Genomic DNA, 24122 nt, shown 5'->3' with positions numbered 1-24122 from the left:
CTAGGTAATTAGTAATTAGTAATCACTAATATTATGTACGGATAAAAAAAAATGTACAACAATTTATTAAGTATGACATTTTTATTAAGTACATACCTACACTAATAGATACATACATACATGATAGAATGATACACACATACATTGTATAAAATATTTTATATCTAAATACATCATAGGATATCATAGAAAAAAATTCGAATGGAAAACCTTTACTTATAAAATCAAAAGATAAATTATAGAGGATTTGTTATCATTAATGTAATAGACGCTTGTCTCGTATTGGTCGGGAGTTCGGGATAAGTCACATAAGCGACTGTACATCGGATTGTTGAAGATAATAGCGTCAGGATCATAATAAGGTCGAAAATAGGCCGCATACGCACATACAATAAATTTTACGTGATAAAAATAAAATAAAATCATAAAATAATAATATTAATAATAATAGGTTTTAACTTTTAAGGATCACAGTGTTACTTATGCGCTTGAACACGGTACTCGCGCCTACCGCTTGTTCCTCGCGCCCTTCGTGGTAAAACGTCTCCAAAAGCTTGGCTTCCGTATCGACGGTTCGTCATCATCCAATTCTCTGGTCGGCGACCCGTGTCCAGAATCGCTTTCGTCCGCGTTGTAACGACGGCCAGTCATTGTCGAGTCGTTGCCGCCACGTAAAAAGTCCAGGAAATTCGATTCGGATTTCATTTTACCTGAACATATCAATTATAAATTTGATTTAAAAAAAAATAACAATAATGTATCAGGTAATATCTAACTTGTAAATAATTGTAATGATTTTGCAAATAAATATTTTGTATATACATAATAACATGTGGCCCGTGTAGATACCACAGTCTCAAGAGGTTATTGATAGAACATTTTAACTAGGTACCTCTTACCTCAACAAGAGATATTATAGTATTATAAATTTACAAGAATGTAATCTTTGAAGTAGCCAGTCGGTATTTAACTAATTTTTCTAATTAATATGTATGCATTTATAGAAGCATTAATAATTAATATAAAAAATTATAATTTTAATATGCATATTCAACAACAGTTCAGTAACAGAAAATTTAACTATGAGTATAATAAGTACCTATCAAAAAATAAGAATTTTACTTAAAAAGACTACAATATGGTACGTATAGGACCATAGAGGGATAAACTCGAAAACAAAGGTAGGTATATTAATAAATTCTATACATCGCTTACTTATATATATATATATATATATACCATGTTATAATTATTGTTTACTCTCTTACATAATATAATAACACTTTGATTATTTCTCGAGAATATATTTTTTAAAGATTTTTCTCGAGTTTCTAGTGTCTAACATGAAAATTTGAATAATACCACATGGGAAACGAAATCCGTTTACGCATCATACAAAATAAATGTAAAATTTGGACCAAATGGATAAATTGTATGTACTATTGTACACTGAAAAACATCCTCGTGCGATAAACATAATATTACAAGAGAGATATAAGTATATACCTTTTTTCTTGCCAGGCATGCCAAAGCTTAGACTCCTGGAATTTAGCTCAGCCTTTAGCTGTTCTGGCGGTATGTCTTCCACCTTGAACTCGTCCGGATCCTCGACGAACGCCTGTTGCAAGTCTCGCATGATTTTCTTCCTGATGGTTTTCTTCATTGACAGGTGCCGTTCCAGGTGCTTCACGTCATCCTCGAACGTAGCCGCGCACTTGGTCTGTCGACTACCACCGCCCTTGTGCCGTTTTTTCTTGGACCCTTTGACCGGCAACAAGTCCTCCTCGCTAGCCGAACCCACCGATATGGCGCTGTCAGTGCCACCCGCGCTAACGCCACCCAACGAGTTTCGGTCGTCGCCCTTCACGTCCAACCGCCGCAACTCGTTCGGCAGACCATCGTCGTCACCGACGCCGCCGAATATGTCCCTCAAGTGTGGTATGTTCCGCTCGCTCGTCATTTACTGCGAAAAAAAACAAAATTTATTGTTATAAATGACACAAGTCAATAGCCAATGTACCGAAGGAATAATGTAGTAAGATGTATTTATTTTGCCGTGTTTCGTGTTTTAATGTCATTTTCAAATATAACATTATATATTTGCACATTTTAACCTCTATAGGTACGTATAAATGGTATAATGTTTGTTATAATTATAAATAATACTTAATATGATATTATAATAGTTGACGAAGAGTTTACAGTCTAAAAAATTATAATGTGAAAAAAAACCTTTGATTGCGTAAAATGTAAATCATAAATTATTACTAATACAACTAGAACGCTCCAGTTAATAATAATCTGTTGAAATCTTTTTAAGCGATATAATTCATAGAGTTAAACTTTATGGACATTGGACACTATAGTGAACCTCGAGAAATATCTTGTGGAATGCCACATGGTATAGTATTAAGTCCCTTGTTATTTATAATTTTTATCCATGACCTATTGAATGCATAACCAATTAAAACACAGACATTTTGAGCTTTGCTTATGATACTGTCATTTTATTACCGGCGAAAACTATGGATACATCTATACTTTGTATTATGTAGTAAATACAACTTTAAGGAATATTTATACTAAATTTAGTAAGAACAAATTAAAATATATTTATTTTAATACATATGAGTTTAATATTTTAAACGAAAACTGTTTAAAAGTTCATTCTCTAAAATGTACCTACCTAATTCAATTTCAACTTTTTTAGTTGTGCATATGAGCCACAAATCACAATGTGTTGAATTTGAAAATGTGAAGGAATTAAATACTTTGGTCAATGGGATAGTCATATCAATTATAATAATTATATCAACAATATTATGCGTAAATTCTTCTCTGTGTATAAAATATGTCATAAACATTAGAGTTATTACCTAATCTATCTTTATTACTATTATTCTATTCTCATGGTATTTCAACATGGAAAGGAACTTTTAATAATCTTTTATCTAGATTAATGAATACTATAAAATGCATTGTTAAATATTTTATTGAATTTATCTATGCAAACCAACAATGCTTTAATATATAAGTAGCTTAGGGTTAATGGTTTTAAAAGTATTTACTCTACAATTGAACTTAATAAATATAAATATTAAATTCCCTTAATTGACCATGAACAATGAACAAAACATGAGATTCAAACATAATACCTATTAATAAACGATTGCCACATTGGACAAAAAGTTTTTGGCGAAAAAGGGGTTTTATTTAAAGGTTTGAGATTATCTAACATTTAATATAATGTAATATAAACAAGTATTCTAATTTGAGATCTTTCAAAAGCTTTATTGGGCGTTTTGGTTTATCCATTTTTTAATTCATTATTTTAAGTATTAAAGTATTAAGTGTATTATACATTTTAATACCTACTATATTTCTATTTTTATCATTATTTTACACACTTATCATATTAAAATATTGTTTTAAATTTAATTTTAAATAAATACTAAAATTATATACTATACACAAAATAAATTGTTGTATGTGTACCGCTTTCTTGGTATTAACTTAGCTTGATAGTGAATGCTGGAATATACTTCAATTTTTTTTTTTTATTTATTATATAAATAGTTGTATGTATTTTTTGGTAAAAAAAATGTATTATAGGTAATATCAAAACAATTTAATACATATCAAATTCATTTTACAGACGAATACAATAGTTATCTATTAAAGAGATAAAAATAATAAATAATATTAATATTAATACCGTATATATAATTATTTATGTAACGGGAATTTCAATTTTTTTTTTTAAATCTTAAGATTCATATATCAACTTCAACTGAATACGGTACTTAATATTTAAATATGACCAAAACATGGGCGAGGAAATCTTAGCAACATATGCTAGTCTTAACCATAATGCTAAATACGAATAATACCGCGATACCAGCTATTATGTTTAATTATATACATATTTTAAAATAATAATATGCATCGAATATAAGTAGCATGTTACACTATAATATGTTAATTTTTTTGTTTTATTATTATCACTAACATTACGTCATAAAGATAATTAAAAATTTAAATAACATTTATTATAAAAATATTGATGATTTAATTTTCGAGGTAAATAGTAGATACGTTATTATACATCTCAATAAATGATTGATCGATTAAAATTATATACATTCATAGGTCCATAATAAAATCAAACAAAAAAAATCTTATTCTTTACAAATTACAAAACAAGGCAACAAGCACATTAAGAAAAGAAATTTATGCCTAAGTCAAAATAATAATGAAATGTCTATTTATAAACAATAATAAAAGTTAAAACTTTAAAAATTACATTTGAAGCTCGGGGGAGGAGGAACATTCACTGATTTACCTTCTGTCTTGTTCGACTCCCTGATATATATTATGTATAATTTATTATACTTAAAATACAAATAAATATATCTTGATAATAATAATTTAGACGGTTTAGTTGATAAGAAAGTATAAAGGAAACGCGTAATTAAACGAATAAAACCCCTAAAGCTATATTGCTATATAATATATGCAATTACAAAGAATAGTATAGGATAAAACCAAAAAATAAAACCTACATTCGCCGGTGTACTGAGGATAAAATTGGTATTCGTATTACTATAATCAAAAACTGATAATGACGACTATAACTCACCAAATAATACTTTAAACGTTTCAATTATACAAAGTAGTACCTATAATTTATCCTACTATACAGCGATACCTAAATTATACTAATCAGAAACAAAAATTATTTTCTATAATTGTTGCTATTAAACTATTAGGTAATTATGTTTTTGTGAATTTTTACTATATTTTAATTAAAAGTGAAATACGTGCCAACAGTTATTTTTTAGAACAATTTAATTTCGGTAATAATTCTCGGGTCACATCATATTTATACTCGTATATGATTTCGAAGCTTTTACCCCGCGGCTTTACATTTTCATTCACTTGTTAAGTACCTATTTACAAATACTTATACGCAGACAATTTTCAAAATATTGGTTATCGAAAAAAGATTGTGCATTTTATACAAAGATTTTTTTTTGATGACTATAGAATTTCTAAAAGAATATCAACTATTATATAGTATTATAATTGCGCGCGTTTTATCAAAAACAATTATCTGCAACCGTTATTTTGACGAGTGATGAACTTTACGAAAATAACGTACAAATTACTCAGGTAATTTACGATATAAACGTATATATAAGTTATTAAAAATAACATTTTTACTTTATCCAATAGGTATAATGTACATGGATAGTGTTCATAATATTATCCGGATAATGCGTTAATGCGTGTACATAATTATTCGTCTTTCGTCGCGCACACGAACGCGTTGGCGTTTTTATAAGTTTCAATGACTTCTTAAACTGCGGACGGCAACAGTTTTCTTTTTTAAATATTTACTTTTTGTAGAGGGAGTTCGGTATAACGACCGTGGTCTATTTATTTATTTTTTTAAACACTTGTTGTCCCTTAAAAACCGATCGATTCGGTAGGTATATGTGTATTGTTTTATTTACATAAACTAGAGACTTATAAATACTATTACACTCGTACGTCGTGAAAAAAAGTATTATGTAATCGAGGAGAATCAACAGTTTAGTAACTGTAAATCTTCGTTTCCAGTTCGATCGTTGAAATGACGCGAACCGTATAAAAACCCATTACATAATATATAACACTAATAATCGACTGCAGTAGTACGTGCCAACTTATCTTTTGCACTGCGAATATATTGAAAATTTTGCTCAACTAACCAGTAACTACTATATGGTAAGTTTCGATAACGCGTTAAATAAAAAATATTTGAAAACACTACGAGCATTGTTATTAGCTATTAATTATTATACATTGTTTAATATAATATTATAATTCATTTCTATCATCGATTTTAAGCTTTAACACTACCCATACTGATTGGCTATCAGAAAATATTATTTCGTTTTTAGGTTTATATACAGTTGTTTTTATCACAGGACATTAATTTTCTCTGTGTTTTTGGAAAAAAAATCACAATGTGTTGTATAAGGTGATCAAAAACACGCGTTTACCGAGAAAACCTGCACTGTTTCGCGATGAAATAATTCGTAAAAACGTAAGTCGCGTATAATATTATACTTGATGGTTAATACTTACACGTTATACTGTATAAAATATTATGATTGTTTCAAATTTTCAGAAAAAAAAGAAAAAAAAACGATGTCAACAATCGTCCGACAGCGTTGTCAGAAACGTACCTACCTACCTATATATCATAGACATAATATATCATAATATGTCTATGCTATATATACATTGACATCGATTTGATAAATCGAACAACGTCATCATAATATACTATACGTTTAGCGGGTAGTATCATCGACTATCGATTACGCGCATGGATGTACAGTTATATAGTTATCGGTATGAAAAAGGAATGATGATGATGATGAAAAAAAAAACGTAAGAATATTGCGCGTCGATTTTTCGTGAGTTACTCAGACAAAAACAAAAAAAAACAACGGTAATGATCACGGTCGGAAACGTAAAAAGTGTCATACGTTTTTTTTTTTACGGACCAAAGCACAACGATCCGCCATAATATAAATGTTGCACACTCAATGGTAAATATATATATGTCGTGTACGATACGGTTGCGTGCGTAAATTCTTTATGTTTTTCACTCGTTGCCCGCTGCTCGCGGGGCAGTCGAAGAGACAAAAAAGTCATTACAGCGTATACTGCAGATGGGCAGGTAGGTATAGATACTATATTATTATAATACAGCAGCGGTGTATAAGCTATAATAGAGGACGTCTAAAGACTTATGCCTACGAACGATTGTTGTAGTCGAATTCGTAATATCGAGTTGATTTTAATTTTTTTTTTGTTTTTTGTTTTATAATTTAAGATTTAAAAAAAACAAAACAAACAAATATTGGTGCGCGGCGAGCAGCTGAATAATAGAAGAAAATAAAATAAAGATATTATATATATAATTGACAATTTAAATTAGGAAGCCGCGTCCTTGGTGCACATAAAAGACGTATTATATTATTGTATAGAGACGAGATCTCTGCAGGGCATATTATCGTGAATTTATAATACCTATATACCGTGTTATACTGCTGCATATATGTTAATATGTTTAATAGATAATAATTTCGTTAATGAATCGCTGCTGCGGTGGAATCCGCCGGTGAGAAATTTCCAGAAGGAAAATAATATTATGAAACAATGGCTTCATCTCTATATTACAATATATTATATATATAGTTCTGTAACCGCGTTACACGTCATCCGGTGTGCACATACTATATAGATGAGGTATTTGGGTTGTAAAAATGAAATATAACATTGTACTACATAGTTTTATAATGTATGCATATTTATATATAGTGTTATAAGTTGGACGAACGACTGTTGCGGAAAATCTCGATGTCGTAATACTTTAATAATAATATAGAATATTATACGTATGTGCTTGTATTGCATGTGTGTGTGTTATAGAACGAAACAGTTACACGATGGATCTCACGGAAGTCGAGGGGCGTACCTGCCTAAAGTAAATTGCAGAACCAAAATTCTTATTATATTATTATCATTGTTATTTTGATTTCTCGTTAGTTTTTTTTTTCAGCAAAATTTAATTTTTGTATTTTGACACGGAATAATATAATTATTTTCCATTTAAAGTAAACACCACTGAAGTGTCAACAATGGGTCTTTACTCTTTAATCAAATCGTTCACGCCTATACATTCATTGATAAAATATTCGTATACCTAGACATTGAAAAAAAAAAGTATTTGAGAATTAACGTTTTTATATACTTAATACTATTATACTATTATACTCATATAAGTGCTCGACAACTCTGCACATCTGCAGCTGTTATTGGTTAGGTTATGTAGTTACTCGATAGCGACTGCAGTGTTGTAAAAAATAATTTATTCAAATTCGTCAAATGCGCAAATCTGCAAATGTGTAGGTACATTAAAATCTAGTTAATTGTGAGTTTGCCCACACAAGGTATTATATTTTTGATACGGTGAATAAAGAAAAAAAAGAAGAGGCGTCTTATAACGACTATATACAGTTAAGTGGGAAGAGAAAAAAAATATATAAATTTGAATGCAAATAATACCAATTATAAACGTTAAGTTGAATTTACGATGAGAACAAAATCGAAAATTTACAAAGCAATATTTGAGTTGGTATATGAAAAATTTCAATTGTTATCAAACACAACAATTTTAAGTAAAAATCGATAAATTAAATACCAAATCACTATACATTATAGTTATGTATTCAAAAATAAAATCTTATATATTATAACTAATTTACTTATGGACTATGGTATACCTATATATTTATATGCATATAGATAAATATATATTACCAATATTAGGTAAGTACAATATATCTGGTATACATTGCAATCTCTATGAAAAAATATAAATTAGTACAATTATAATAAACCAACACAATTTTGAATAAGTGACATACCTGACACTTGCTGTATAAATAATGTTTAACTTGCCTTACTATTTTCTGAATAAATTCAAAATATTATTGACACTTGATAAAGTGTGAATATATAAGAATTAAGTTCTATTAGGTACAACGTACAACCAATACCTTAAATCAGGGGTGGCCAACTTTAATACTCTTAAGAATTTTTTTTATTTGAAATATTATTAATAAAATTAATAACACTTTTTATAATTTCCATAGTTTTATACAACACGTATTTTAGTATATTAATTGATTACAAATTATCACTTTTAACTTATTAATTATTATTTTTTTTATTTGAAAAAATTCAAGAAAATACCAAAGATAGTCGTGATCGAATTGAACTTAATATGTAGCTATCGACCTATTGACACCTCTATCTTGTGTAGTGCTTATCAATATACTGATAATAATTAATTGAAACTTACTATATCTATTATTAATATAATATAGGTACCTACTTATATATTTCTTAGTTTGGACTTTGTCACAATGCTTTATTTGAATTAATGATTTACTACATACATTTTCTAGGTATTTTAATAATATTAATTATTAATTATTATACAATATTTATGTTTTATTCCATAGTTAAAATTGAAAAATCTTGGAAATCTAACACGCAAAGAACATGTTTTTCATAATTCACTTAATTTATTTTGTTGAAATCACCATTTATCAATACCACAGATACAATTAATTGGTTAAGCCATATCAATCATTAAATAAAAATATTGTTTCTCTATAATGCTATAAAAAAATACGGAGGCGTTTCTATTTAATGGGTGACTTCCTCAATTACCTATGTTATTCGTTGTTATATTATTATTCAAATTATATAATGTGCTAAATAAATCTACTGTGCACAAACTACACTCTACGGATTATATAAATAAAAATGTAAATAAATGTGATGTACTAGCTGATTTATATGTAGATTATAAAATAGTTTGATAAACATTTTTATTATTTTATATTTACTTATTAAATACCCGTGAACCTCATAAATAATGGTATTTATTTTACACTTTGAATCTCTCGAAATCAGGTGGGATCTTCACTATAGTATGTAAGTACTCTGTAGGTAGTTAGTTTTAAAAACACATTGATTATGTAAAGAAACTAAGAAAAAAAATTGTGAAAATATACTATATATTATATTATATTATGTATGTACATGTATTAATAATTTCCAACTAAAAAAGTAGTGAGTATTTTATTTTTAGTTATAAAATATATTGTAATATGTAAATCTTTATAAAGTGTATATATAAAAATACTTAAATGATAAAAATTATTAAATTTATTATTATTTTTCTGAACAATATATTTATAAAAAAAATGTCCGATGAAGTACACTAATATAAATACTATAATTAATATTAATTAAATTAATATATATTATTATAAATATATATAGGTTGTGATGTTTGCTGTCGTGTTATTATTACATTTGAAAAATAGCACAATGTGGAACAGTTGTCTATTTCTTGTATAGTGCGGTACCTACTACCTACCTATAATAATTCAGTAGGACAGTTATTAATGTCACTTAGATCTCGCTTATTATAGGTGTCTACTTGATATTTTTTAGAAATATGTCTCGTCCTCCATTACCCACCAACATAGATTAAAATCCAATATATTGTAATACGTTTCACCGGTGAAAGGTAAAATATTAAATATATTATTATATTTATGATATTATTGTATTAACGATTTATATCATATACAGACATATAAGAACCTTAAGTCGTATATAACACTACAGTAAATACGTTAATCCTTTGATGATGTACACTTAAGTACTATAGGTACTACTTGTACAGTATAATTTACGCAAAATGTAATTATATGAATTAATGTATTCAATTAAGAAACTATTGTTACTATTGTTGGACATAAAAAAGTACCTATAATATATGCAAACAAAATAATACTATGCAATATTGTTCCGAGAACTCAGAGTGATAGTTATCTCCTAGATACTTGCATTTGAAAGTTTAAGTCAATTTTAACTTTTAAGTATTTATTTAGTTCTATATCAATTTCGTGGCTTTCCAAGTAACCTGAACTATATTGTTGAGATAAAGTGCACGAAGACATTATGGCCTCATTTTAAACAACCTTGAGTCATACAATAAAAGAGTTTATAAATCATTAAAAACATAAAAAGAAATCCTTGGAATAAAATACAAATCTAAAATCTTAACGTTCAAAGTGTAAAACTTCGACAAAAAATATCTGGTTATGGTGTGTATTCCAGAAATAAGTATAATATCATCATTACTAATTACGATCATAACATAATATTGTTTTCTACAAGGCTCCGCGCGAGGACGAAATGTATTTAATTTCGAATTTTTACATGTAAAAAAAAAGTTTTACTCGATTTAAATCAATATTTATGATTTGATTTTCATGTGTTTTCAGGTATTCTTAAAAAAAAAAAATCAGCAAATCCCATTCAACCGTACACGAATTAGTTCTGCAGTGATGTTTTGAGATTCCACCTACTACCATATACCTACCTATCAAATGCGTTTATCTTCATTCCGACGAAAAAAAAATACGGATTCACTTATATAGTGTTGTCCTTCAAAAATTATATCAGATGGAAACTACTATACAAAGAATTATGCTAAAATATGTAGGTAATGAATACTATACGAATATTTTATAATGTTTATGCGAATAATAATTACAAAACCCGCGTGTACTAACCCAACACGAGCAGCATTGTAATTTTTTTTTTTTTTGAGTTATTTCGTTATTTGTGTAAATAAAATAAATTATTATTATTATTGCGGTTTGCGTTGAGCAAAATAAAATATAGGTGAAAGGTTATTAATTTTTTTAGTCTTATATACGTGTCTTGTTATAATATTATATCGAATAGGTCAGCAAGGGAAAAGTAACTTTGGTTTAAAATGTACACAATATATTCTTAGAGGTTGTTATATAATGTATTATAGTTTATAAATATTTTGTATTCTCATTATAACTGGCAATGAAACTGCAACTGTATCACATTTTGAGCCAATATAATATCAACAAGCACGGGTAATAATTGTTTGTCACGAAAAAAGGTAAAAACCTGATATATATTATTGATTATTAAAAATCATTTTAAACGACATTTAAATATATTTGCAGTATTTCGGAGATAATTTAGATAATAAGAATACCTAATTGTACACCGAGGTACCTATAGTCAAATAAAAAACAAGTTTTGACGTTAAAAAATAATTATAATATGAAGACATTATTTTTTTTTTTTTTACACAGATAGACAATTGTTTACGAAAAGTATAAGTATACGACCGTTAGGTCAGAAACTCCCAACAGACCTATCCGTGGCCAACTATTAAAATCAAATCAACAATGCTGATGCGTATTTATTATAAACAGACAGAGTAAATATTAGTATAATGAAATCGTATTAAACACTTCAAACAACAATTCAAACTTGAACATTTTGTTTCCGAGAAAGTAATGATTATTGTTTGTATTATGGCCATTGATATAATAGGTGATTATACTGGGAACTATTTGTTCTAAAACTATCTGTTTCACGATTTCTATGAATTCTTTAATTTTTGAATTCAAATCAGGCCATTAGAAATTATTTTCACTAAATTGATGAGCGCCTGAACTAGTTAACAATACACAAAATACTTTTGTTTTGAAAAACCACAGACATTAACAGCATCGTTTTACGATCGAGTCTGCAGATAAGTGAAAAAATAACATTTCTATAAATCTGAACAGCAAACTTTTCTTCCACTTTTACGACCAATAAAAAAATATTCTTTCTTCTTAATGTATTTTGAAGTTTTTTATTGAGTGTCCATACATAAAAATATAGAGCTTGACACAGTAATATTATATAGTTCCCGATAAAATATATGTTTCACGTCTCAATTCTCAGAAGTATTAAAAAAACCTATCATAACCGCTTTAGAGCTACATAAAATCTGTATGCTAAACTATGCTTTGAATTAGTTGTTTGTGAATAAATTAATTTTATTACGAAGAATAAATCGTATTAAAAAAAAAAAAAAATCATAAATTAAATTTCACTTTTATGTGATTGTTAATAATATAAATACTATTGTGACGCTTGCAGTGTTCTTTTGAGTGTAAAACAATAGATAATAATTATACAGCTGAATATTACATCGAATGCGTTCTTATAAATATCTATTTAAATATAACAAATATGTAATATTGTTTATTGTTTATTCAAATTTGAATAACATTTTGAATTTCATCGGCCCGTAGATTTCGATTTCATAAATACGAAACTTTCAACTATACGTTGAATAGTAGGTAGATACTCGTACATAGTAGGTACCCATAAGGCCATAAAGTCGTAACTTATAAAGTACAACTACGCGGAGATTAATAATCGTCATAACGTAATTTATTTTACGATATTTTCTATTTAATTGCACAATTTAATATTATTATATAAGACATGAATGTATCGTAAGTTTTCCGTATTCTTATTTCAAAAAAAAAAAACGATACGAAACTGTGAGAACGGATTCAGTGATCTTTGTCTACATCTCGTGATGGAATACCTGCGATACTCATAATATTAATGGATCATTTATGGATAACAATAATGAGGACGTGGGCATGAAAAATAAGTACCTATATAGTATATACATTATATATTATACATTAAACTCATACAGGCGTCGGGCAATCAGGTCTCAGACGTTGTGTATATATATTTTTTTTTAGATTTTATAGTCCAGCAGATATAGGTACACAGGTTGCCCGCCGAGCGCACGCTTTACATATTAAATTTCGTATGCCAGCTATAGAACACAACGATGAATGATCGTAAGCAATAAAAATATACTTTTTAATAATATTTTTTTACCTTACCTCCCGTCCCTCCCTTCGCGTGCTTTCACTCCACATATAAAAACTATTTATAGTGCACATAATATAACACTATGTATATTATAATAGTCGTATATATACCTGCACCAGACCGCAGTGGTTTTTGTACATAACGCGTATATTAAAATATATATATTTATAGATAGTACCTAAACGAAACACTACAAACACGTTGCGGAGAGGAGGAAAAACCGATCAAGTCTGTTCAGACTTTTTGAACCCTATATACGAAAAATACTCGCGCGAGGAATTTTTCGCCCACCCACAAAACCGCCGTCGACGTTTCAGCAGGACTATACGATTGACGAGGATCGAGGACAATACGAGGAGCGTCGATTTCATTTTACCGGCTTCCGTTGAAGTCACTGAGTATGGGACGATAATAATAAAGATCGCGGGCTCATATAGTTGTAGCACTGCAGTGCTGCTGCCGTGTAGTCAGTACCTATACACAATATAAGTATTAGCTCTCGACAGTCCGACCTACAATTTCTACAATTTATATCGACGGCGTGTGAGTGTGTGTCGCACCAAGACAGTCGTTATAAATATGTATGTGTGAGTATACCATATTACTAGATACGCTATACGTATATACCGGTAAAGAACTCTGTAGGCACATGCACATAGTTCTAATACTTATATACCTACTATGATATATACACTGCCATTACTATACAGATTTCTACGAAAAACACATTTGCCCGTGAGTATCGCTTTGATCCCGGCCGGGGGTTAAACGGATAAACCAGTAGGTATATTGTAGGAAATATATATATATATGAGTGTATTGTAAATGTATAACGCGGATATAAAACGGTATTGTTTCTGGGTCGACGAAGTGACGATTAAGTTCGTAGCCGTTTAACCTAATTGACACTTCGATCTCGCTCGTACGTCTCGCGTGTTTCTCTGCTCGTACATTATGATTTTCGTATTATATTATATAGATATATACGTCATATACAAAACGCGGATAATATGTTATATTATTTTACATATCATTATACTATTTTAATTACCATATAATATATATGGTATGCAACCTACAGTGTTGTACTATAGATGAGGCGATAATGCCATAATTATTTAAAATAAGGATGCACCTCTTTATTAAAAGTTTTTTTTTTTTTTAATATACCGACACACGGAGTATAGAGACAAATAATCTATTTTCGCAATGCTAGATAATAATTTAATATGTATAATTATATAGGTATATTATTATAAGGTATTATTAGGTGTATGACGTATATATTTATTATAATTTGACGCTATTATACATTAATATAATATAATTAGATACTTGTTTGATATTTTTAACAAGTGACTGACACTTGTTTCAATATTACGAGTCGTTATTCAGACGTTACTCATCATATCCACAAGAAAACACTCTATTTCGCGTGATCTAATATTTAAAATAAGCCCATATAGTCATACAGACGACAAATAACACGCAAATAATTTTTCGTTTTATTCAAGAAAATATTTTAAAATAATTATTATGTCCTTATATTAAAATATAATTGGCTTAAACCTCAGAAATAATTGGTTTTTGTATTTAGGAGTTAATTTTTAATACTTATTATTTTATTACACGTATACATTTATAACTCCGCCACATCATCTATTATTACTATTATTGCTTATTATTATTATTATTATTATTATTAATCATTATATTATATTTTTTTAGTTTTACCAATTGTATATAAATGTGAAGGTGTACCTCATGTACGGTGTACAAATAATAGATACTTTTGTCCTGGAATATGTTTTACATTTTTATTTATACCATGATGGTTGACTGCAAAGCTATTAGGGTCTAGGACAAACGTCTCATTTTATTTATACGAAAACGAAGATCACTACTCATTCATCTTCTAATGACAAAAAATGTAAACGTTAATTATTTGACTATAATATAAATTGCATCTTATATAAAAAAGAGGCAATGAATAATTAGTCAACGTATCGAAATCTTATAGCTGGTATACTTTATAGTTTATAATCTATATTTATAAAAAAATATAAAAAACACAACAACTAGAGTAAGTACCTACTATGTTAATAAATTAAAATATATAAAATAGTTTAATATTTAAAAAAATGTAAGTTCATGATATATTTTGTTATTATTCAGATACATCACATTATGGTTGTCACTATTTTACTAAACATATTCTACAATTCTATAGAAAATTCGATCATAATAATATATTACTTAATTTAATACAATTCCAGATTTAGATGTGCACGATAAATACTGAAAGATTTGTCTCTTTTATTTCCTAAGCGACTGATGAATACAAAAAACTAAAAAGAATAATAAACCTATTCTTGAAAACAGTTTTCATAATCTATCAAATCGAATAAATAGAATATTGACGAAAACCATTTCAAATCTGAATACTTTCAGTTTAGTCATAGTTTAAGAGCTTGTTTTTGTATTTAAGATACCGTTATTGTTATTTGTACACAAGACAGGTGATATAATATTAAATACAGCTTATTCAAGTGACAATACTAATACAGACAACAAGGACTAAATAAGTCTAGTAAATCAGGAAGCCAAAATTACAGTTAATATAATTTTGCATGTACTATTTAATTTATTATATTTTAATATCGCGTTTTCTAAACATCTATTTAGCTTATAAAACACTTGGAACTATATATCTATCACTTTGACTTCAACAGAACGTACATTTTCTGAGGTACATTACTTGGTTTTTAACAATAAATCCTTTAGATAATATATAATATATAGTACCTAGGTATGAATGTTTATCTATTATTTTAAAACGAGGTTAAGACTAAAATTTTAAGATACACTATAGTTTATATTGATCAAAAAATAATGATGAATTTAATGCCATTTAATTGTGATAAAGATAAAAATTAAATAATAATGTAGTTGATACGTTTGCATTATCTTCTCAGTTTTTAAAAGATAATTTGATGAAATAAAATAGAAAGTTTTTTACTCTGTTAAAATTAGTTATTGTTTTTATTAATCAAGCAAAATATTTAATTTACCTATATATTTTATAAAATAAAGATATACATACAACTTGAGTTAGGAGTCAACTATATTATTATTTATATTTTACATTAACTAATATAGATACTATATTGTCTCAGGTGGAATCAGAATTCCCATTCGTTTTTTCTTAATAATTTTTTTTTTCTTTTTTAGAAAGTTATGGTATTTACGGAGTCTCTTAATAAATATGCTTCTATAAGGGTGGATAGAGTAAGATTATTAATTTTATCCCACGTAGAAAAATATTTCTGCACGTCACTTTTTTATTGTCTTTTAAAACATCAGCTTTGCGTCTCTGCTTGATGTGAACATATTTCATTGTTTATGAATTTTAAGGATTAAACATGCATTATTAAAATTTATAGATTCCTATTCACGTTTTTATCTATGGAGTTCTGCCGGTTCCATTTTCATTAATAATTTCACAAACAAAAGTGTGCAGTTGGAAAAAAAATCATTTGGTTAAAAAAAAATTATTAAACTGGTAGTTTAATTTTTTGAGTCCCTTCAGTTTTCATATATGTTAGACCATAATAATTTATAATAAGTGGTAACAAAGCGACAGCAGACAAGCCACGAGCGTCGGTTCCGACTTACGGATATCTCGTAGTCCACCCCCACCTATCATTTCGAATGATCGTAAGGAGGGGGCGCCTGTGATCTTTTATAATGGTGACGGAGACGAGTGACCATACATATTTTTTCTAGAATCGTCTTTTGTCCCCCACTACAGTTTACTATACGTCAGCTATGAAGTCATCGCCGCGACGGTGATAGCAAACGATAAAAGTTATAATTTAATATACATTTTATAGAAGTGAAAAAACCAAAAAAAAAAAAAAAAAACTGGTTGATACTAAAGAAAAGTTTATTTTGCCGATTTAAAATTTAGTACTTAATATTAATTGTGCCTGATTAAGGTGTTATTATTTTAATATAAGACTGTAAGTTATTACTTTGTTATCATTTTCATTTATTATTAGGTTATAGAGGACCATATTCCTACCATACTCAAAACTCAAAAGAAAACTGTTTGCTACACTAATTCCGGAGCAGTTTAATCAAGACCCAAAAGTTCATCTGAGCGCATTACACGTTATTAGTTACTTGCCATGTTTACTTAGTTATTACTTATTAGTTATAATAAAATAATATGTTTAATCGATTAATCGTCAGTTTGGGTAACTAAATAACTGTATAGATATATTATAGGTATTCCCTATACGCTGCAATAGCAAGTGGTGTATTATAATTCGTAATTATTTTAAAACATCCGTTATCTGTTGTATATTTTTTGAATAGATGGGTATTGCCCTTGGGGGTTTTTGGCTACATATACATATATGCAAACTCTATAAAGCGCTCAAACGATATTTATAAAATGAAAAACTATTTGAACGAGCTGCCCAAGGTGATCGAAGGCTTCCATTATACAACCAACATAATATATACATAATAAAATCTAGTATATATTATATATATGTATATATATACATTATATTATACCGGTATATGTATAATAATATATGCGTCTCCCGTATACTATGTATATGCGTATATAGATCGTATACTAAAGAGTAAAAAGCATAAAAGGAACCATCGTCATGAGTCATCGTGTATATGTATATAACCTTTATATATATAACAATATAAAAAATAAAAAGAATCGACCAAAATAATTTTTCACTCATTTTGTTCTGGTAGGTACCTATGCTCGTCTAGGTACGTTTAATGAGCTGCTCGCTATAAGCATTTACAATGAACGTGACAGCGGTAACTCGACTGCAGTTATTATTTATTACCTTTATCTCCTTCTTTACAACCGTACAGTTGGGTACGCGAGTAGGCCTCGGTTATCCTCGTTAGCCGCACTGAAAATGCGTCCTGTCCATACAAATGTATACAATGGTATTATAACTAATATAACTACATAGCGCATAGGTGCCCGGTATAATATTATTATATATATATATTAAATTAACGTACGAGTGTTATATAAGAGACGATAGTGTGTGTGCATACCGTGTGAAGCTGTTTCTTATCGACGGAAACGACTTAAGGTGTTAATACACAATACTGTCACTGTTATTCCTCAATAAATAGGTAGTATATTGTTATCGTTATCAGCCTTATACATTTTTATTACTCCGTGTGACATAACACCGCCTATGATGTTTTCACTGTCAATCGATCGTTGTATGAACTCAGAGCTTAAAGTGGTTCAAAACAACAAAGCGGTAGGTACGCATTCTATCATATGTTTCCAACACAAACGTAAATAATTCTTAACGATTAAAATGTTTGATGTTATTACCTTGTTGCGACCAATGGTGCGTGAGAGGATCCTTGTGTTAGTCATTATACCTTCTACTTACAATATTTAAATAAGCTTCCCATATCATTAATTTAATTTATAATATTTACTTGTAAATGTCTCGTTTTATCTACAAATTATTTCCATCTTAACTCTAACATCACCACTTCATTTGAAGTTTAAATCGTGTAACGTTTATACTCGTTAAAAAAAATAGTATGGTTTGAAATTAAACATTATCACCTATTATAGAAACATTATTATTGTACATCATTTTTTTTTTTTTTTTTGGTATTTACACTAAATACTTACTAAAATTAGTTTTCAAAACAACTACAATCTACTCCTAAAATAATTTAAAATAAAATAAAATATATTATATATGTACCTATAATATGTTTTAAGCATATTACCTACCTACATTAAATAAAACAAAAAGTAATAATCAAATACATGGAATAGTGTAGCGATAAAATAAATTGAACTATAATAAGTGCTATACAATTTATAGTATATTACCTATATAATATACATAGTGGCGTATAATAATATTTTTAACAAATTAAACAATATTTAATACAATAACTTTATAAAATTAAAACTAACGTTTCGAAAATAAATAGTAATTACCTACTTATTATTAACGAAGAATATTATTTGATTCAAATAATAATAATATTGTTATATTTTTAGAAGACAATTTTAAAGAAGACGCAGAAAAATTCAGAACTCGCAGTCAGAAAAATGGTGACTGATTTCTACACTTTAACCCCTTAATTAGGTATTTATGTATACACATTTATCTCTCTATTATATAAAAAAGTATTAAAATATTTATTTTTCAGTTTGTATGTACTACTTTCATGGTAAACAAATGAAAATAAATTCAGTCTGAAACAAATGATAGTAAAAAACTTAAAGGTGAACTTAAAGGTAAGGTCGCATACTTCCTAGTGACACCTTCATCCCTGGAAAAACTATACTATACTATAATTTAACAAATATTATCATGATAATTGATATTATAATCCAATAACTTAGACATCATAAAATAAATTGTTTAACTACATTAGGATATAAACAGCTATTCTGTATTAAGATATAAAAATTACAGCATTTCAAATTTAACCTAGTATGTAGTGAATTTTGGGGTGAACTAATCGTCAGGGGTCTAATTTTTGAACAGAACATTTTCCAATTAAACTAAGATTAAATTTAATTCAAAACTGACTTTTTATTAATTAAGCTAAATTTTTATTAAATAAAAAATAAAATTAATTCATAACCAAGTTTAAAAGTTTAAGCCATAAGCTTATTAAATAACTTATTACAGTCTTGGTAATATTTCAAAGTACCCAATAACCTTACCGTGATAACTATATTAAAAAAAAAAGTAAAAACAATCTCACCAAACTTTTCTTTAATATTATTTAGATATTAAACTAACACATCGAGGGTAATGTCCTTACTCCTTAGCTCGTATATTATCTCAGTCTTTGTATCTACGGCATAGTAATTTCTTTATTCGTTGACCATTGTTGACGCATTGTCATAGAAAATTATGTTAAAAGAATAACTGTCTAGGATCGAAGGTTTGTTTATCTTTTATTTTTTTGTTTTGAAAATTCTTTAACATTATTGTACTTTTTGCTCTCCTCATAATAATAACGTCATGTATGTTTGCCAAACATTGTTATTATTATCAGCGTTATTACTATAATTTATTTATTTATATATATATATATATATACATACTGTAGTTCGCAAAGAATAAAATCGTCAAACATACTACGTAACTTTATAAATAGGTATATAATATATTATATTATTATATTATGCGCGCAAGGTGAATCAGAGTTATGCATAGTCGTACGTATTACCCACACCATATTATGATATTATCGTTTTATTTTTATTACACCCTGTACGCAATCTGAATCGCCAAATTTATTGAATTACGATGTATAGCGATAAATAAGACGAATTTGGTTTCACGGCTAATTTAATCGACATTACGGATGTAGTTCAATGTATGTTACCGAACACTATTATGATTTTGGCATTTACCAACATCGGGAAAATTATAAATAATCTTCATATGTAAGTGGTGAGTGGTGAAAGCGAATCACGATTGTTACATAGTAGGCATATGTATCTGCATGACTGCATATGTACACACCATTTGTAGGTACATTTTCATCGCTACTCGCTAGAGTAGTTTACCTACCTTAGCTACTTATCTATATGTTTCAAACTAAAATGTTATCATGCTTGTATTTTAATTCTTTACTGCAGTATTCTAATTTATTAGATTTTTTATTATTCTCGTAACGACCCTTGCATAACACCACGTAGACTGACGTGATTTGGGGTATTTTAATAAATATTTATAAGAAGGTTAATTATATATTGTTACATGTTTTTATGATAATAATTAGTAATTACCAATTGCAGATAGGTACCGTACGTTCTTACCAGTGTAAATATTGTAAATAATTGGTCAAATAATATGCTTAAATGGTTAAGGACGCAGTTAAGTAGGTACATGATTGATTCGGTCAAATTTTAGGCCAGTGCAAATAAGAATGTACCAAATGATCGGTATCTGCCATTAATTATAATTTTATAAGCCTTTTTAAGTTATAAGTAGTATTATGTAAGACGTAAGCAGGATAAACCTAAACACAGGATTATGAAGATTATCTATCTGGTTATAATTACCTATATCGATTCAATATTAGCTGATAAATATAATTAATAATTTTATCTGACCGAAGAAATTATAATAAACAGGTCAATAAATGCAATGTTACGACTTACGACGAGTTAAGGTGGGTGTGTGTAAAGTAAATGGTAATTTGTTTTTGTAATACCACTAATACTCTCGCGAATCTATGTATATATATATACACGTACACACAAATCACGCAAATGTCAACCACTTTATGTAACGTTGTTTCGTGCATTATTTTATCGTTTATTATACGAACGTATTAGATTATATATTATTGGTTCTTACACATACAATGGTTGTACTGGTCGAAGTAGTATATTGTACCGACTATATTGTAATTAAGTGAACAATGATAAATATAAAAAGGTAACTCATGTTGAAATTTCAACACTATGCGAAATACACTCGATACCTAATACACTCGATAATATTTCGAAAAAGTTTATCGTTCGATAACTTTCAAATGGTTTCTAGTCCGATATTATAAGTATACGTGTAATATAGAATATTAAACGTATAGTTTTATCAAACTTCTCTTTATTCATTGGTCGTTTCCTTGATTTTAACAGTGTACAATATTGCAGCTATCCAAATAAGTTTCTGCCAAACGCAGAAAAGTATATAGGTTCGTACTCTGTCTGGCGTGTCGTTAAAGTCTTCCAGCGTATAGTAGCTGTTCGGTATGTGTTGTTCAGACGTTTTACATAAAATATTAGATACATTCAATGTCACTATCATTGCCATCGAATGGGATTTAGGTCCATATTATTACTGTTGCCAAACTATCTCCCCCGTGTATATATAGTTTTCATCCAGGTCTTTGTTAGAGCAGTTAGACGCGTACGCGATCGCTTACACAGAGGTTGGATATAGGAGCAGAGCTCGAGGGGGTCGCGGCTGAATCACGACACAACCGGTTCCCAGAGACAAGCGACTGGTTTTTTTTTTTTCATCCATTATTTTTATTATTATTATTATATTATTTATTAAGTATTATTACTAGACAAACGTACGGTTAACGCGTGTATCGTAGATTTACTATTTTTAATATATACCTATATCACTAGTTGTATTATGTGTGTTAACGGGTACCTACGCAAGTACCTACTGTGGAAACCACCGCGGTCAAAGTTCATACATTCATACACCACCCCATTACATATTATTATTATCCCGTCGCAATAAAAAAAAAAAAAAAAAAAAATCATAGTGTTATTATAATTATATATAAGTATAACTTTTGATATTATTATATCATATAATATATATTTTTCTATAAGTAGTATAGGTACTCACCACTGATTTATAGTTTTTTCTCGTCTTTTTCTCTCCCTCTAGGTATGTATATAAATATATTGTTGTACAGGTACACGATGATTCGATCAGTTATCACTAAGTGAGATTTGTTAGTTGGTTGTAAATATTCCGGTACATTTTGTGCGTACACCAACACCGGGTTTTACGGGTAGAAGAAGCTATAGACGCATGAATAGAACGATATTATTTGTATGACGGTAACCATTAACAATATACGGCAGAGCGACACGGTCCTCCGCGAGGACTGATGAAAGGTATACTGTTGGTTAGTAAACTGAATAAACCGAGTGTGTGTGAGACTATGGGTAGGTAGGTACTACAGGTGAATGGGTTTGAACTGCAGCGACTGGTAGGAGAAAGCAGGAGTGGGAATAATTGGTCGCTGTAGCGGGTCTATTCGTGTGGTTTGATGCACAATAGCGTCATCTTGCTCTCGAGGCGTCAAAAAGTTCTTCTCATTTCATCTTTGTTATCTATTTAATGAAAAAATAACACGGACTATTAAATAAGTGGTTATGGTATATATATATAATATATATACACAATATATGATGATTCGTCAAACATCATGCTCACTCCCCTCCTTCCCTTTTTCTTTGATACTGTGTAGTTACTCAAAATATGATTTTTGGAATTTTCAAATCTATAACAAGTAAAACTGTAAAAGCCATATTTTTAAATACCTACCCGAGATATTTGTGATTTTTACAACACCATATTATTAGGTATTTAATTAGTGTCCTGTAACTATGATACAAACTATTTTTTTTTTAACTTTTAATTATTCAGCAGATAATTTATTATGTAAATCAAAATTCAAACAACTGGTAGTTAATACTTATTGATACAACGATATTTTAATGCATGATAAGTCTCGGGTAAAACTACTTAAAAAAGTGGTCTGGCCGTCTGGGTATGTTTTGAGTACATTGTACCAAGAAATGTTTGTTAAATGTTGTGAGACTCGTTTAAGCATCAACAGTTACCACTAATGACCACTAATGATTTAAAATACATACTGAGGTTTTGTCAATATTGATCATTATACCTATCTAATATTGATGTATTTATTTTCACTTAAATATTTTATTTAAGTTTTTAGATCAGAGATTTTCAATCTTTTAAGACAGTTGACTACATATTACTTTTTTTTTTTTTAAATCCCACAGGCCAAATCTATAACTAATAAAAACATTTAGTAAATTATTAAAAATGTATTAAGAAATACTTGTTATGGTTAAAATGTGTTGGCGGGTTGAAGAATCCTGTTTTAATACTATACCTGAAAAGTATGTG

The 24122-nt window shown here is 28.5% G+C and overlaps 1 protein-coding gene and 1 long non-coding RNA gene across 2 annotated transcripts; one reads left to right on the top strand and one right to left on the bottom strand.

The window, feature by feature from the left end:
- Positions 1–62: 62 nt before the first annotated feature.
- LOC114126419 (uncharacterized) lies at positions 63–23137 on the bottom strand. The gene is made up of 3 exons (XM_050203417.1): positions 22806–23137; positions 1507–1963; positions 63–710 (listed from the first exon to the last, which is right to left on the bottom strand). The coding sequence occupies exons 2-3, from the start codon at positions 1958–1960 to the stop codon at positions 508–510; spliced, it is 657 nt and encodes a 218-aa protein (XP_050059374.1). The 5' UTR covers positions 1961–1963; positions 22806–23137; the 3' UTR covers positions 63–507.
- On the top strand, positions 18612–19812 carry LOC126550881 (uncharacterized). Its single transcript, XR_007604937.1, has 3 exons — positions 18612–18698; positions 19469–19556; positions 19621–19812. It is a non-coding gene; the product is annotated as an uncharacterized LOC126550881 (long non-coding RNA).
- Positions 23138–24122: the final 985 nt, after the last annotated feature.

Source organism: Aphis gossypii, chromosome 3 (assembly GCF_020184175.1).
Source record: "Aphis gossypii isolate Hap1 chromosome 3, ASM2018417v2, whole genome shotgun sequence".
NCBI classification, from domain to species: domain Eukaryota; kingdom Metazoa; phylum Arthropoda; class Insecta; order Hemiptera; family Aphididae; genus Aphis; species Aphis gossypii.
This window is presented reverse-complemented; position numbering and strand designations above follow the sequence as displayed.